A 15,144-nucleotide genomic window follows, 5' to 3' on the forward strand; every position below is an offset into this window, starting at 1 on the left:
AGTTGTGAAACTCTCTTTGCAGAAGAAATAGCAATACGAAACAAAACCTTCCAAGATAACAACTTAATATCTATTGAATGCATGGGCTCAAACAGAGCCTGCTGCAAAACTTTAAGAACAAGATTAAGGCTCCAAGGAGGAGCAACAGCTTTAAACACAGGCTTAATTATGACCAGGGTCTGAAAAAAAGATTGAACAACTGGCACATCCGCCAGACGCTTATGTAAAAGAATAGATAATGCAGAAATATGACCTTTCAGAGAACTGACTGACAACCATTTCTCCAGACCTTCCTGGAGAAAAGACAAAATCCTAGGAATCCTGACCTTACTCCAAGAGCAGCCCTAAGATTTGCACCAATAAAGATATTTACGCCATATCTTATGGTAAATCTTTCTAGTAACAGGCTTGCGAGCCTGAATCATGGTCTCAATGACCGACTAAACCACGTTTAGACAACACTAATCGCTCAAGCTCCAAGCAGTCCGCTTCAGAGAAGCGAGATTTGGATGAAGGAATGGACCCCGAGTTAGGTCCTTTCTCAGAGGCAGCCTCCAAGGTGGAAGAGATGACATCTTCACTAGGTCTGCCTACCAGGTCCTGCGAGGACACCCAGGAGCTACTAGAATTACCGATGCATTCTCCTGTTTGATACAAGCAATGACTCGTGGAAGGAGAGCAAATGGAGGAAACAGGTATGTTATACTGAAAACCCAAGGTACCACCAGAACATCAATCAGGGCGGCCTGAGGATCTCTCGATCTTGAACCGTACCTCGGAAGCTTGGCATTCTGTCGAGACGCCATCAGATCCAACTCCGGCATCCCCCATTTGAGGTTTACCTGGAGTACACCTCCGTATAGAGTGCCCACTAACCGGGATGAAAATTCTGTCTGCTCAGAAAGTCCGTATCCCAGTTGTCCACCCCTGGAATGTGGATGGCAGATAGACAACAATTGTGGGCTTGCACCCACTAAATAATCCAAGCCACCTCCTTCATGGCTAAGGAACTCCTTGGTGGTTGATGTAAGCCACTAAGGTGATATTGTCTGACTAAAACCTGATAAGACGGGCTAAGGACAACTGAGGCCACGTTATCAGAGCATTGTAAATCGTTTTCAATTCCAAGATATTTATGGGGGGAGCAGACTCCTCCCGAGTCCATAGACCCTGCGCCTTTAACGAGTCCCAGACTTCTCCCCAGCCCAGCAGGCTGACATCCATGGTTACAATGACTCAGGAAGGTCTCCTGAAGCATGAGCCATGAGACAGATGCTCCTAAGAACACCACCACGGGAGAGAGTCTCTCGTCGATTGATCTAGATCTATCCACTGAGACAAAGCGAATGGTCCCCATTCCATTGTCTGAGCATGCATAACTGTAGAGCTCTCAAATGGAATCAAGCAAAGGGACCAATGTCCATGAAAGCAACCATCAAACCAATTAACTCCATACATTGAGCCACTGATGGCCGAAAAGTAGACTGAAGAGAGAGGCAAGAATCTTGTCAGAACATTTTTCATAGATAGGGAATCTATTATGGTCCCTAAGAAAACCACCCTTGTAGCTGGAACAAGGGAACTCTTTTCCAGATTCACTTTCCATCCGTGGGAACGTAGAAAAGACAGCAAGATCTCTGTATGAGAATTTGCTTGTTGAAAAGATGGCGCCTGAACCAATATGTAGTCCAGGTAAGGCACCACTGCAATTCCCCAAGCCCTGATCACTGCCAAGAGAGCCCCAAGAATCTTTGGAAATATTCTGGGAGCTGTGGCAAGGCCAAACGGAAGAGTCACAAACTGAAAGTGTTTGTCTAGAAATGTGAATCTCAGGTACTTGTGATGATCCCTGTGAATGGGAACATGAAGATATGCATCCTTCAGGTCTATGGTCGTCATAAACTGACCCTCCTGTACCAAGGGGAGAAGGAACCGAATGGTCTCCATTTTGAAGGATGGCAGCCTAAGAAACTTGTTTAGACACTTTATGTCTAAAATAGGACGAAAAGTTCCCTCTTTTTTAGGAACCACAAACAGATTGGAATAGAATCCCAGTCCCTGTTCCCTTTAGGGAACAGGAACTATCACTCCCAGGGAAGAAAGGTCCCGAACACAATTCAAGAATGCCTCTCTTTATCTGGTATGCAGATAATCTCGAGACAAGAAACCTGCCCTTGGGAGGAAAAGTCTTGAATTCTATTTTGTAACCCTGAGACACTATGTCCACAGCCCAAGGATCTGGGACATCTCGTAACCAAGCTGGATAAAACAGAGAAAGTCTGCCCCCCACTTGATCTGGTTCCGGACCGGGGGCAACCCTTTCATGCCGACTTAGACTCAGCTGCGGGCTTCTTAGATTGCTTCTCCTTGTTCCAAGACTAATTGGGTTTCCAAGAAGACGTGGAAGAGGGAGAGGAAAATTTTCCTTTGGGGTTACGAAAGGAACGAAAATTACTTTGACGTCCTTTATATTTATTCTTCTTGTCTTGTGGTAGAAAAGACCCTTTTCCACCAGCAATGTTAGAGATTATTTCTGCCAAACCAGAGCCAAACAGGGTCTTAGCCTTGTAAGGAAGCACTAAAAGCTTGAACTTAGAGGTAATATCCGCTGCGGGCTAGCACAGCGAAGTCAGATATCTTGACTCCTAGCTTATTAACTTGCATGGTGGCATCAGAAATAATGGAATTGGCTAGCTTGAGAGCCTTAATCCTATCTTAGATTTCTCAGACAGAGCACCGGAACCAGTAAGATGTCGCACTGGACACTGTGGCCATACAAACTGCCGGTTACCACTGAAGGCCTTGATGAACATATATCTTCTTCAAATAATCCTTCAGCTTTTTATCCATAGGATCTTTAAAAGAGCAGCTATCCTCTATAGGAATAGTAGTTCTCTTAGCCAGAGTAGAGATGGCCCCTTCTACCTTAGGCACCGTACACCATGTGTCTTTAATGGAGTAAGCGACAGGAAATATATTTTTAAAAACAGGAGACGGGGAAAATGGAATCCCTAGCTTCTCCCATTCCTGCACAATAATCTCCGTTGCACGGTCTGGAACAGGAAACACTTCCACCAAGGAAGGAACATCAAAGTATTTATTAAGTTTACTTGATTTCTTAGGGTTGACAACAGGCAGGTCAGAGTCGTCCAAAGTAGCTAAAACCTCTTAACAATATGCAAAGGTATTGAAGCTTAAATCTAAGGACACCACTTCAGCATCAGATGAAAGAATTATACTGTCTGAATCTGAGATTTCACCCTCAGAGGCTACTGATGTATCCTTCTCATCAGACTTATAAGAGGGCCTTTCTGAAAAGCAGAGGTTGGAGGGGTAAACTTAACATCTGATCCTCTAATGTTCCTCTTGCGTTTTCCTGTTAGCATAGGAATGGCAGATAAGGCCTCAGATACCGCTGAAGATAACCGGGCAGCAATTTCACCTCCAGGAGACTGAAAGGAACTGCAGGGCACTGTATGTGACACCACTAAGGCTTGGGACGTTTCAGGAGAAAACTGTCATTGCCTGAACAGCATCATCCTGAGAGACTGTTGGCTCAGAAATAAAGTTTCTTTGTTTTTCAAAGTCCTCTCTATACATGAGAGAAAAATTGCAATGATGGCCCAACTTGATTCTCCAAATAAAGGAGACATTTGTCCATAATAGCAGAATCCTCCATTTAATAATAGCCTTTTATTTTAGTGAGGTACTGCCACTTTAAATTACCAGCCATTTTAGAATAAAGGCAAAAAAAACTACTGTGTCTCCCTGCTTATAAAGTATAACTCCAAATCAACTAGTTTATATTAACTGACAGGAAAAAACTTAGGACTCTACACCTCAGCCTTGACTGAGGTACCTATCGTGTTGTGCACACCGAACTCCTCCAAAAGTAGCCGCAGACGACCGCTCGATAGTCTGTAGGAGCAGAGATACAAGTCACCTGATTGGCAATTGACTGCAAAACTGCGCACATCTCTGATTGCCACTATATGCCGTCAACATAAGGCACAACAGCCACTCATATATAAAATAATAAAATTCATAAGCCAAAACTGTGTTAACTCCTTTTTGCACCAAATAAATTTAACCCTCCATGTCACATTACGAAAGTGCCTGCTCACTGCCAAAATTTATCCTACCCCCAGGATACTAGTCCCATAATTGATGCAGGGATACTGGGCAGCCCTTCAGCTTAACCTCTTCAGTGCCAGTCTCCTAGCCCCAGAAGACAAAAGGCACTTAACTGCACATCTCGCTGTCCGGCAGGGGGGACAGCTCACACGATGTGGAAAGATGCAACTCCTTACAGAGACCTGTGAAACAAGATAAAGAACAGAGCAAACCTACTCTTTCTAAACCAGGGCAGCAACCTGTTAGGAAAATGCAGTGAGGCCCAACTTCACAAGTTCCTAACTGCTTTAAAGCCACCACTGCCCTACTGAAGAGACTAACGTGGATTACAGCTAGACCCAAAAAAACATCTTGCTAGTAGCGAAAGAAATCCAATTTTCTTCAGACACCAAAAACTTCACTTCCTCCTTTTACAGAGGCAAAGAGAATGACTGGGGATTGTGGGTAGGGGAGTGACACTTAACAGCTTTGCTGTGGTGCTCTTTGCCCCCTCCTGCTGGCCAGGAATTATATTCCCAACAGTAATTGATGACGTTGTGGACCATAGCTTAGGAAAGAAAAGTGTTCTCTTAATTTCTGCTATTTTTTTTTTATAAAGCATGTCACACACTGTTGATTTAAGGGATGGCAATCTGCAGACATTTTCTGTGGGTGTCCGTATTTATGTCTTTGTGCTTCTGTTGGTGTCTCTGAGTGTGTATGATTTTTTTTTTCTGTGGATCTCTCTGTGAGGGTTTGTGCGTCCGTCTTTGTGTGTTTTCTGTGGGTGTCTCTATGGGTGTTTACTTGATTATTCAAATCTTTCTACAGACTTTGAGACTAATAAGACCTTTCTGGAAGTCACCAATCCACCACTTAACCTTTAAATGATTGTTTAGGCAGTTCAGGGCCCTTTATTTCATCCACTGCATACTGTTATCATATAGTTGTTATCTTCCTTAACAAAAAGATAATCAGAATTCCATATTTTGTCTTGTAAATCTCCTCTTTTGACAAAACTATAGTCTATCTCATTACTTGTCAGGTCAATGTAAACAAGTGCTGAGTGTCTGTCTGTGTCTGAGATTGTTTGTGTGTTTCTTTGCGTGTCTGCTAGAGTGTCTATATGTGAATCCTTATGTGTGAGTGTGTGATTCAGTGTATGAGTGTGTCTGTGTGTTACTACCTTTACATTTCCAAGTTTGACTACACTTAAGAAGTGCATATACGTTTTAGTCAATTGGTCATAAAGTGGACATGTCAAATGGGGGGGGGGGGGCTGATCAATGGTTAAGGGGCCCCAACATTTCTAGTGCCGGCCCTGATTGGTGGCAACACACGCCTTTTATCCTTGGCTCACTAGCTAGCTCCCAGTAGTGCATTGCTGGGATTAAACACAGTTATATACAAGCAATAATGCAATAATAATGCTCTAACGGTTTCTCACACCAGTGTTTAGAGTCTAAGTGAAAGAGCATTATTTAATGTCCCTTTATGTGATACTAATAACACAGAAATAAATTATTTCAATCACAGGATTGCCAAAAGAAGTTTTATTTATTTATTTACAAATGCGTGTGGCCAGATTCAAATAAAATCACAGTTCTGAAATGCAGATTAACAAAAAAAATGGATGATTTATTGTTAATTTCACTGAAGGAAACATTAAAGTTGTTGTATTAAGAGCTTTTCCTGCATGTTGAAGAACCGGTCTCAATGCAAGGAACTCATCCAGTATGTCTGCAGATGTTCAGTGACTTTCTCCTTTTTTGCCTACAACCTGAGAGAGGGAAGAAAATAGTAAAATAAATATATATATATATAAAAGCTTTTAAGCCTAAATGACTTATTTTTTCCATTCTGATCACTTATTGGCTGATTAAAACAGACCAGTTTCAGAAACATAGCCTAAAATAACAAAAAACTGTATACATAAACGAACACTATATATATATATATATACACACACACACACACACATACATACATATATACACATACATATATATATATATATATATATATATATATATACATATACACACATACATACATATATAGATACATACACACACACATATACACACATACTCACAGGGGATATAAAAGGAAATTTATGCTTACCTGATAAATTTATTTATTTTACGATATGACGAGTCCACGGATTTCATCCTTACTTATGGGATTACGTCTCCTGGTCAGCAGGAGGCGGCAAAGAGCACCACAGCAGAGCTGTATATATAGCTCCTCCCTTCCCTCCCACTCCAGTCATTCGATCGAAGTTAGGAAGAGAAAGGAAAAGCCAAGGTGCAGTGGTGACTGAAGTTTAACAAAAATAAGTAAATACCTGTCTTAAAAATGACAGGGTGGGCCGTGGACTCGTCATATCGTAAAAATTTTTTTTTTAGCAGGTAAGCATAAATTTCCTTTTCTTTTACAAGATATGACGAGTCCACGGATTTCATCCTTACTTATGGGATACAATACCAAAGCTATAGGACACGGATGAAAGGGAGGGACAAGACAGGAACCTAAACGGAAGGCACCACTGCTTGAAGAACCTTTCTCCCAAAAACAGCCTCAGATGAAGAAAAAGTATCAAATTTATAAAATTTGGAAAAAGTGTGAAGAGACGACCAAGTTGCAGCCTTGCAAATCTGTTCAACAGAAGCATCATTTTTAAATGCCCATGAAGAAGCCACAGCCCTAGTGGAATGAGCCGTAATTCTTTCGGGAGGCTGCTGTCCACCAGACTCATATGCCAGACTGATGATACTCTTCAGCCAAAAGGAAAGAGAGGTAGCCGTAGCTTTCTGGCCCCTACGTTTCCCAGAAAAAACAATAAATAATGAAGATGATTGACGAAATTCTTTAGTCGCCTGCAAGTAAAAACTTAAAGGCACAGACTACGTCCAAGTTATGCAATAGCCGCTCCTTTTTAGGAGGAGGATTAGGACACAATGAAGGAACAACAATTTCCTGATTAATATTATTATTAGAAACCACCTTGGGAAGGAAACCAGGTTTGGTACATAAAACCACCTTATCAGAATGGAAAATAAGATAAGGAGAGTCACATTGTAAAGCTGAAAGCTCAGAAACTCTGCGAGCAGAAGAAAAAGCAACCAAAAATAAAACCTTCCAAGATAACAACTTAATATCTATGGAATGCATGGGTCCAAAAGGAACCCCTTGAAGAACATTAAGAACTAAATTCAAACTTTAGGGTGGAGCAATTGGTCTGAACACAGGCTTGATTCTAGTCAGAGCCTGACAAAAAGACAACGTATGGAATATCTGCCAGACGCTTGTGTAGCAAAATCGACAAAGCAGAAATTTGTCCTTCTTGGAGGAAAGATAAAATCCTGGGAATCCTAAATCTACTCCATGAGTAGCCCTTGGATTCGCACCAATAAAGATATTTACGCCATATCTTATGGTAGATCTTCCTAGTGACAGTCTTATGTGCCTGAATCAAAGTATCAATGACCGAATCAGAGAACCCCCGCTTAGATAAAATCAAGCGTTCAATCCCCAAGCAGTCAGCTGCAGAGAAACCGGATGCGGATGATGGAAGGGTCCCTGAATGAGAAGGTCCTGCCTTAATGGAAGCTTCCACGGTGGCAGAGAGGACATGTTCACTAGATCGGCATACCAAGTCCTGCGAGGCCACGCAGGAGCGATGAGAAATACTGAAGCTCTCTCCTGTTTGATCCGAGCAATCACTCGGGGAAGGAGAGAAAACGGTGGAAACACATAAGCTAGGTTGAACGACCAAGGCACTGCTAAGGCAGCTATTAGGTCGGCCTGAGGATCCCTGGACCTGGATCCGTATCTCGAGAGTTTGGCATTCTGGCGGGATGCCATAAGATCCAACTCTGGTCTGCCCCATTTGAGGATCAGAGTGGCAAAGACCTCCGGATGGAGTTCCCATTCCCCCGGATGAAACGTCTGTCTGCTCAAAAAATCTGCTTCCCAGTTGTCCACTCCTGGGATGTAGATTGCTGACAGATAACCAGAGTGAGCCCCCACCCATCAAATTATTTTGGATACTTCCGTCATCGCTAAGGAACTCCTTGTTCCTCCCTGATGATTGATGTAAGCCACAGTCGTGATGTTGTCCGACTGAAAGCGGATGAATTTGGCCGAAGCCAACTGAGGCCAAGCCTGAAGCGCATTGAATATTGCTCTCAATTTCATAATATTGATTGGAAGAAGAGACTCCGACCGCGTCCACACCCCCTGAGCCTTCAGGGAATTCCAGACTGCACCCCAGCCTAGTAGACTGGCGTCCATTGTCACTATCACCCAAGAGGGTCTGCGGAAGCACGTCCCTTGGGACAGATGATCCGGCGACAACCACCAAAGAAGAGAGTCTCTTGTCTCCTGATCCAGATTTATCTGAGGAGACAAATTTGCATAATCTCCATTCCACTGCCTGAGCATGCACAATTGTAGTGGTCTGAGATGAAAGCGAGCAAACGGGATGATGTTCATTGCCGCCACCATCAATCCAATCACCTCCATGCACTGAGCCACCGATGGTCGAGGATTGGACTGAAGGGCTCGGCATGTATTCAGAATCTTTAACTTTCTGACTTCCGTCAAGAAAATTTTCATGGATACAGAATCTATTAGAGTCCCCAAGAAAGGAACCCTTTTCTGTAGAATAAGCGAACTCTTTTCTAGATTCACCTTCCACCCGTGAGTCCTCAGAAAGGACAGAACCATGTCTGTATGAGATTTTGTCAGATGGTAAGATGCCTGGATTGGAACGTGACGAATTATTCCCATAGTAGAGAGGTATTTTACACAACGTAAGAACGCCTCTCTTTATCTGGTCTACAGACAATCGTGAAAGAAGAAACCTCCCCCTTGGGAGAGAATTTCTGAATTCCAGTTGATACCCTTGGGACACGATTTCCAGTGTCCAGGGGTCCTGGACGTCTCTTTATCCAAGCCTGGGTAAAGAAAGTAAGTCTGCCCCCTACTAGATCTGGTCCCGGATCGGGGGCCGCCCCTTAATGCTGATTTGGGAGCAGCAGCGGGCTTCTTGGGTTGTTTACCTTTGTTCCAAGCCTGGTTGGATCTCCAGGCGGACTTGGCTTGAGCAAAGTTCCCTTCCTGTTTATTGGAAGGAGAGGGAACTCCTTTGAAATTCCGAAAGGAACGAAAATTATTCTGTTTACCCCTCAGATTAGCTGCTTTATCCTGAGGTAGGAGATGACCCTTACCTCCCGTAATGTCAGAAATTATTTATTTCAAGCCAGGCCCGAATAGGGTCTTTCCCTTGAAGGGAATAGTCAAAAGCTTTGACTTAGATGACACATCAGCAGACCAAGATTTTAACCATAACGCTCTACACACTAAAATGGCAAATCCCGCATTCTTAGCCGCCAATTTGGCAATCTGAAAGGCGGCATCCGTAATAAAAGAATTAGCCAGCTTAAGAGCCTTAATTCTATCTAAAATTTCCTCTAAAGGAGTCTCAGTCTTAAATGACTCTTCTAAGGCATCAAACCAAAAGGCCGCCGCAGTTGTAACTGGTACAATACAGGCCGTCGGTTGTAAAAGAAAACCCTGATGAATAAATAACTTTTTCAGAAGACCCTCCAACTTTTTATCCATAGGATCTTTGAAAGCACAACTGTCCTCAATAGGAATAGTTGTACGCTTAGCCAGGGTAGATATAGGTCCCTCCACCTTAGGGACTGTTTGCCAAGAATCCCGAACAGTGTCAGCTATGGGATACATTTTTTTAAAATTAGGAGAAGGTGAGAACGGGATACCCGGTCTTTCCCATTCCCGCGTAATAATTTCCGAGATTCTCTTAGGAACCGGAAAAACATCAGAGTAAGCAGGAATCTTACACAATTTCTCTGGTGGTACCACAATAGAGTCACAGTCATCCAGAGTCGCTAAAACCTCACGAAGTAACAGGCGGAGGTGTTCAAGCTTAAAACGGAAGGACATAACATCCAAGTCAGTGTGAGGTAACACACTTCCCGAATCGGAAAGTTCCCCCTCAGACAGAAGTTCCTTACCCCCCCAAATCAGATCCCTGTGTGGGTACATCGGAAACAGCCATTAAAGCATCAGACGTCACAGGAATCAGAGTGGCTTCTGTCCTGCTGCGTTTGCCCTGTAACACTGGCAACTTAGATAAAACCTCTGTAAGGGTAGATGACATAACTGCAGCCATATCCTGCAGAGTAAATGAAGTGGACACGGTTGAAGAACACGGCGTCGCTTGGGTGGGCGTTAAAGGTTGTGACGCTTGGGGAGAAAGTAGCGGCATACCCTGATTCTCATCAGACTGAGAAGCATCCTTAGACATACCTGCATTAAAGAAAATCTGTTCTTTACATTTTAAGGCCCTTTCAGTACATGAGGGGCAAAAAGTAAGAGGGGGTTCCACATTGGCATCTAAACACATAGAACAGGTACTATCCTGAAGCTCAGAAATGTTAGACTAGCAATAGCAACAATAGTCGTTCTTTACTTGATATATTTAATCTTAAAAGTCAAATCATATAATCAAATATTCTAAATAAAAAGTCTACTGCGCCTTTAAAAAATACAAGCGCAACAATTTTTCTGCTTGCAGTATGATAACGTTTGCAGCGATAAACAGTGCCCTTATGTGCAAAAACTAACAACAAAAACTGCTCCGTTTGTTCAGCTATTCTATTTACAAGTTTTTATCACACTCCAGACACTTGCACCTCGCCACAGCCCTGCTGCGGCGCCGACCTGCACCCAGACAACACTGATCTTCCTTGAGCAGCGCTCCCAAGTCTCTTTGTACCGCTATGTGCACAAACTGACTTAGGCCACACCGGAGCCCAGGAACCTGCTGCCGATCCGGATGATTACTGCGCGGCTGAGCTCGCAAAACAAGGCCCGCCAACAGTGGGCCTAACTTGAGACTTACCGAGACCCGCATGGGAAGAAAAACCCATGTCGGTCTTCTAACTCAAATAACTAAAACGCCATGTGTCCCTCTTAACACACACTCCCAAGCCAGTTATAAGGTAAAACAATAACTACAGCCCTTGGGGAACAACTGCATCTCCCAGCGTCAGCCCACACAGCGAAGCATAAGTGAACACAACAGTCACTGCACAACACACTGATAAGAAATCAAATAAAAGGGAATTCCAGGCACACCATTTCCATTTATATAGTGCATACCTATTACCCCTCCCCGGTACAGGGAATGTCAGCCTGTTCTGATGTATCTAGTCTCCCCAGAAGCAAACGACTGAACATACCTCAATGCTGATTGCAGCATGACACAGTTCTCCACACTGAAGATGTTTCTTTACACTACCTTCAATCGCTCTGTGGGAACCAGCAGGATCTTAGAGAATGTTTTGCTAAGATCATCAACAATCAGGGGCAGAAAATAAAATGTCTTCACTCCTCTTGGGAAGTTATTGACTGACGATTTCTCCCTGAGAAAAATAGTACTGACTGGCACCATTTTAAAACAAAAAAACTTCTTGATTGAAGAATCTAAACTAACACCTCACTTTACCTCTTCCTATCACTAACACAGGCAAAGAGAATGACTGGAGTGGGAGGGAAGGGAGGAGCTATATATACAGCTCTGCTGTGGTGCTCTTTGCCTCCTCCTGCTGACCAGGAGGTGTAATCCCATAAGTAAGGATGAAATCCGTGGACTCGTCATATCTTGTAAAAGAAAAAGTCTACACACCCCTGTTAAAATGGCAGGTTTCTGTGATGTAAAAAAATGAGACAAAAAATAAATTGTTTCAGAACTTTTTCCACCTTTAATGTGACCTATAAAAATATGCAACTCAATTGAAAAACAAACTGAAATCTTTTAGGTGAAGGGAAGTAAAAATAAAAAATATGGTTGCATAAGTGTGCATAAGTGTACTTTGTTGAAGCAACTTTTGATTTTATTACAGCACTCACTCTTTTTGGGTATGAGTCTATCAGCATGACACATCTTGACTTGGCAAGATTTGCCCACTCTTCTTTGCAAAAACACTCCAAATCTGTCAGATTGCGAGGGCATCTCCTGTGCACAGCCCTCTTCAGATCACCCCACAGATTTTCAATTGGTTTCAGGTCTGTGCTCTGGCTGGCACATTCCAAAACTTTAATCTTCTTCTGGTGAAGCCATTCCTTTGTTAATTTCGATGTATGCTTTGGGTCGTTGTCATGCTGAAAGATGAAGTTCCTCTTCATGTTCAGCTTTCTAGCAGAAGCCTGAAGGTTTTGTGCCAATATTGACTGGTATTTGGAACTGTTCAGCTTGAACTGGGGCCTTATTCAAGGTAGAGGGAATTATGAAGAAAAACAGCCCCAAAGCATGATGCTGCCACCACCATGCTTCACTGTGGGTATAGTGTTCTTTTGGTGATGTGCAGTTTTGTTTTTGCGCCAAACATATCTTTTGGAATTATTGCCAAAAAGTTCAACCTTGGTTTCATCAGACCATAACACCTTTTCTCACATGCTTTTGGGAGACTTCAGATGTGTTTTTGCTCAATTTAGCTGGGCTTGGATGTTTTTCTTTGTAAAAAAAGGCTTCCGTCTTGACGTCTACCCCAAAGCCCAAACATATGAAGAATACGGGAGATTGTTGTCACATGTACTAGACAGCCAGTACTTGCCAGATATTCCTGCAGCTCCTTTAATGTTGCTGTAGGCCCTCTTGGTAGCCTCCCAGACCAGTTTTCTTCTCGTCTTTTCATCAATTTTGGAGGGACATCCAGTTCTTGGTAATGTCACTGTTGTGCCATATGTTCTCCACTTGATGACTGTCTTCACTGTGTTCCATGGTATATCTAATACCTTGGAAATTCTTTTGTACCCTTCTCCTGACTGATACCTTTTAACAATGAGATCCCTCAGATGCTTTGGAAGCTCTCTGCGGACCATGGCTTTTGTGTAGGACGCGACTAAGAAAAATGTCAGGTAAGACCTACTAGAACAGCTGAACTTTATTCAGGGTTAATCAGAGGCACTTTAAATTATGGCAGGTGTGTGATGACTCTTATTTAACATGGTTTTGAATGTGATTGCTTAATTCTGAACACAGCTACATCCCCACAGCTACATGCACACTTATGCAACCACATTATTTTAGTTTTTTTTGTTTACTTCCCTCCACTTTAAAGATTTCAGTTTGTTTTTCAATCGCGTTGTGTAGTTTATAGGTCACATTAAAGGTGGAAAAAGTTCTGAAATGATTTATCTTTGTCTAATTTTTTTACATCACAGAAACCTGACATTTTAACAGGGGTGTGTAGACTTTTTATATCCACTGTATATACATACACACACACATATACATATATATATATATATACATAGTCAGGTGCACTCTCGCAAACAGTTCTTTAAATGCCAGGGTGCTAGCGTGAGGATAAGATATAGCAAGCAGGAAACAGCACTCTCTGGTCTTAGTAAATAAGTTATTTATTAAATGACGTTTCGGGGAATACACCCCTTCATCAGACGTCAGGGTCTTATTATTACTTATTTACTAAGACCAGCGAGTGCTGTTTCCTGCTTGATATATATAGATTATGTTTCCCGCTATATAAATACACCCACCTTTGCAGTCCCCACCTCCTGTTTCTCACCCTCCTACCCATTTAGATTGTAAGTTCCCACGGGAACAGGGCTCCCAATTCCTCCTGTATTTGTTTGTTAAATTTTGTCTGGTGTCTCATGTTGTACTGTCCTTTTATCTTTGTTACCTATGAACAGCGCTGCGGAATCTGTTGGCACTTTATAAATAAAGAATAATAATAATTATATATATATATATATATATATATATATATATATATATATATAACAGAATTTATGTTTACCTGATAAATTACTTTCTCCAACGGTGTGTCCGGTCCACGGCGTCATCCTTACTTGTGGGATATTCTCTTCCCCAACAGGAAATGGCAAAGAGCCCAGCAAAGCTGGTCACATGATCCCTCCTAGGCTCCGACTTCCCCAGTCATTCGACCGACGTAAAGGAGGAATATTTGCATAGGAGAAACCATATGATACCGTGGTGACTGTAGTTAAAGAAAATAAATTATCAGACCTGATTAAAAAACCAGGGCGGGCCGTGGACCGGACACACCGTTGGAGAAAGTAATTTATCAGGTAAACATAAATTCTGTTTTCTCCAACATAGGTGTGTCCGGTCCACGGCGTCATCCTTACTTGTGGGAACCAATACCAAAGCTTTAGGACACGGATGAAGGGAGGGAGCAAATCAGGTCACCTAGATGGAAGGCACCACGGCTTGCAAAACCTTTCTCCCAAAAATAGCCTCAGAAGAAGCAAAAGTATCAAACTTGTAAAATTTAGTAAAAGTGTGCAGTGAAGACCAAGTCGCTGCCTTACATATCTGATCAACAGAAGCCTCGTTCTTGAAGGCCCATGTGGAAGCCACAGCCCTAGTGGAATGAGCTGTGATTCTTTCAGGAGGCTGCCGTCCGGCAGTCTCATAAGCCAATCTGATGATGCTTTTAATCCAAAAAGAGAGAGAGGTAGAAGTTGCTTTTTGACCTCTCCTTTTACCAGAATAAACAACAAACAAGGAAGATGTTTGTCTAAAATCCTTTGTAGCATCTAAATAGAATTTTAGAGCACGAACAACATCCAAATTGTGCAACAAACGTTCCTTCTTTGAAACTGGATTCGGACACAAAGAAGGCACGACTATCTCCTGGTTAATGTTTTTGTTAGAAACAACTTTCGGAAGAAAACCAGGTTTAGTACGTAAAACCACCTTATCTGCATGGAACACCAGATAAGGAGGAGAACACTGCAGAGCAGATAATTCTGAAACTCTTCTAGCAGAAGAAATTGCAACCAAAAACAAAACTTTCCAAGATAATAACTTGATATCAACGGAATGTAAGGGTTCAAACGGAACCCCCTGAAGAACTGAAAGAACTAAATTGAGACTCCAAGGAGGAGTCAAAGGTTTGTAAACAGGCTTGATTCTAACCAGAGCCTGAACAAAGGCTTGAACATCTG

At 42.5% G+C, this 15,144-nt stretch overlaps 1 protein-coding gene across 1 annotated transcript in view; it reads right to left on the reverse strand.

Moving 5' to 3' along the window:
* Positions 1–5,651: 5,651 nt before the first annotated feature.
* Positions 5,652–15,144, reverse strand: part of TXNL1 (thioredoxin like 1) — a 53,511-nt gene continuing 44,018 nt past the window's right edge. Inside the window, exon 8 of the mRNA XM_053701141.1 lies at positions 5,652–5,893. Coding sequence (XP_053557116.1) covers positions 5,864–5,893 — 30 coding nt within the window. The 3' untranslated portion in view covers positions 5,652–5,863. The remainder of the gene's footprint in view (positions 5,894–15,144) is intronic.

This window comes from Bombina bombina, chromosome 2, assembly GCF_027579735.1.
Source record: "Bombina bombina isolate aBomBom1 chromosome 2, aBomBom1.pri, whole genome shotgun sequence".
NCBI lineage: Eukaryota > Metazoa > Chordata > Amphibia > Anura > Bombinatoridae > Bombina > Bombina bombina.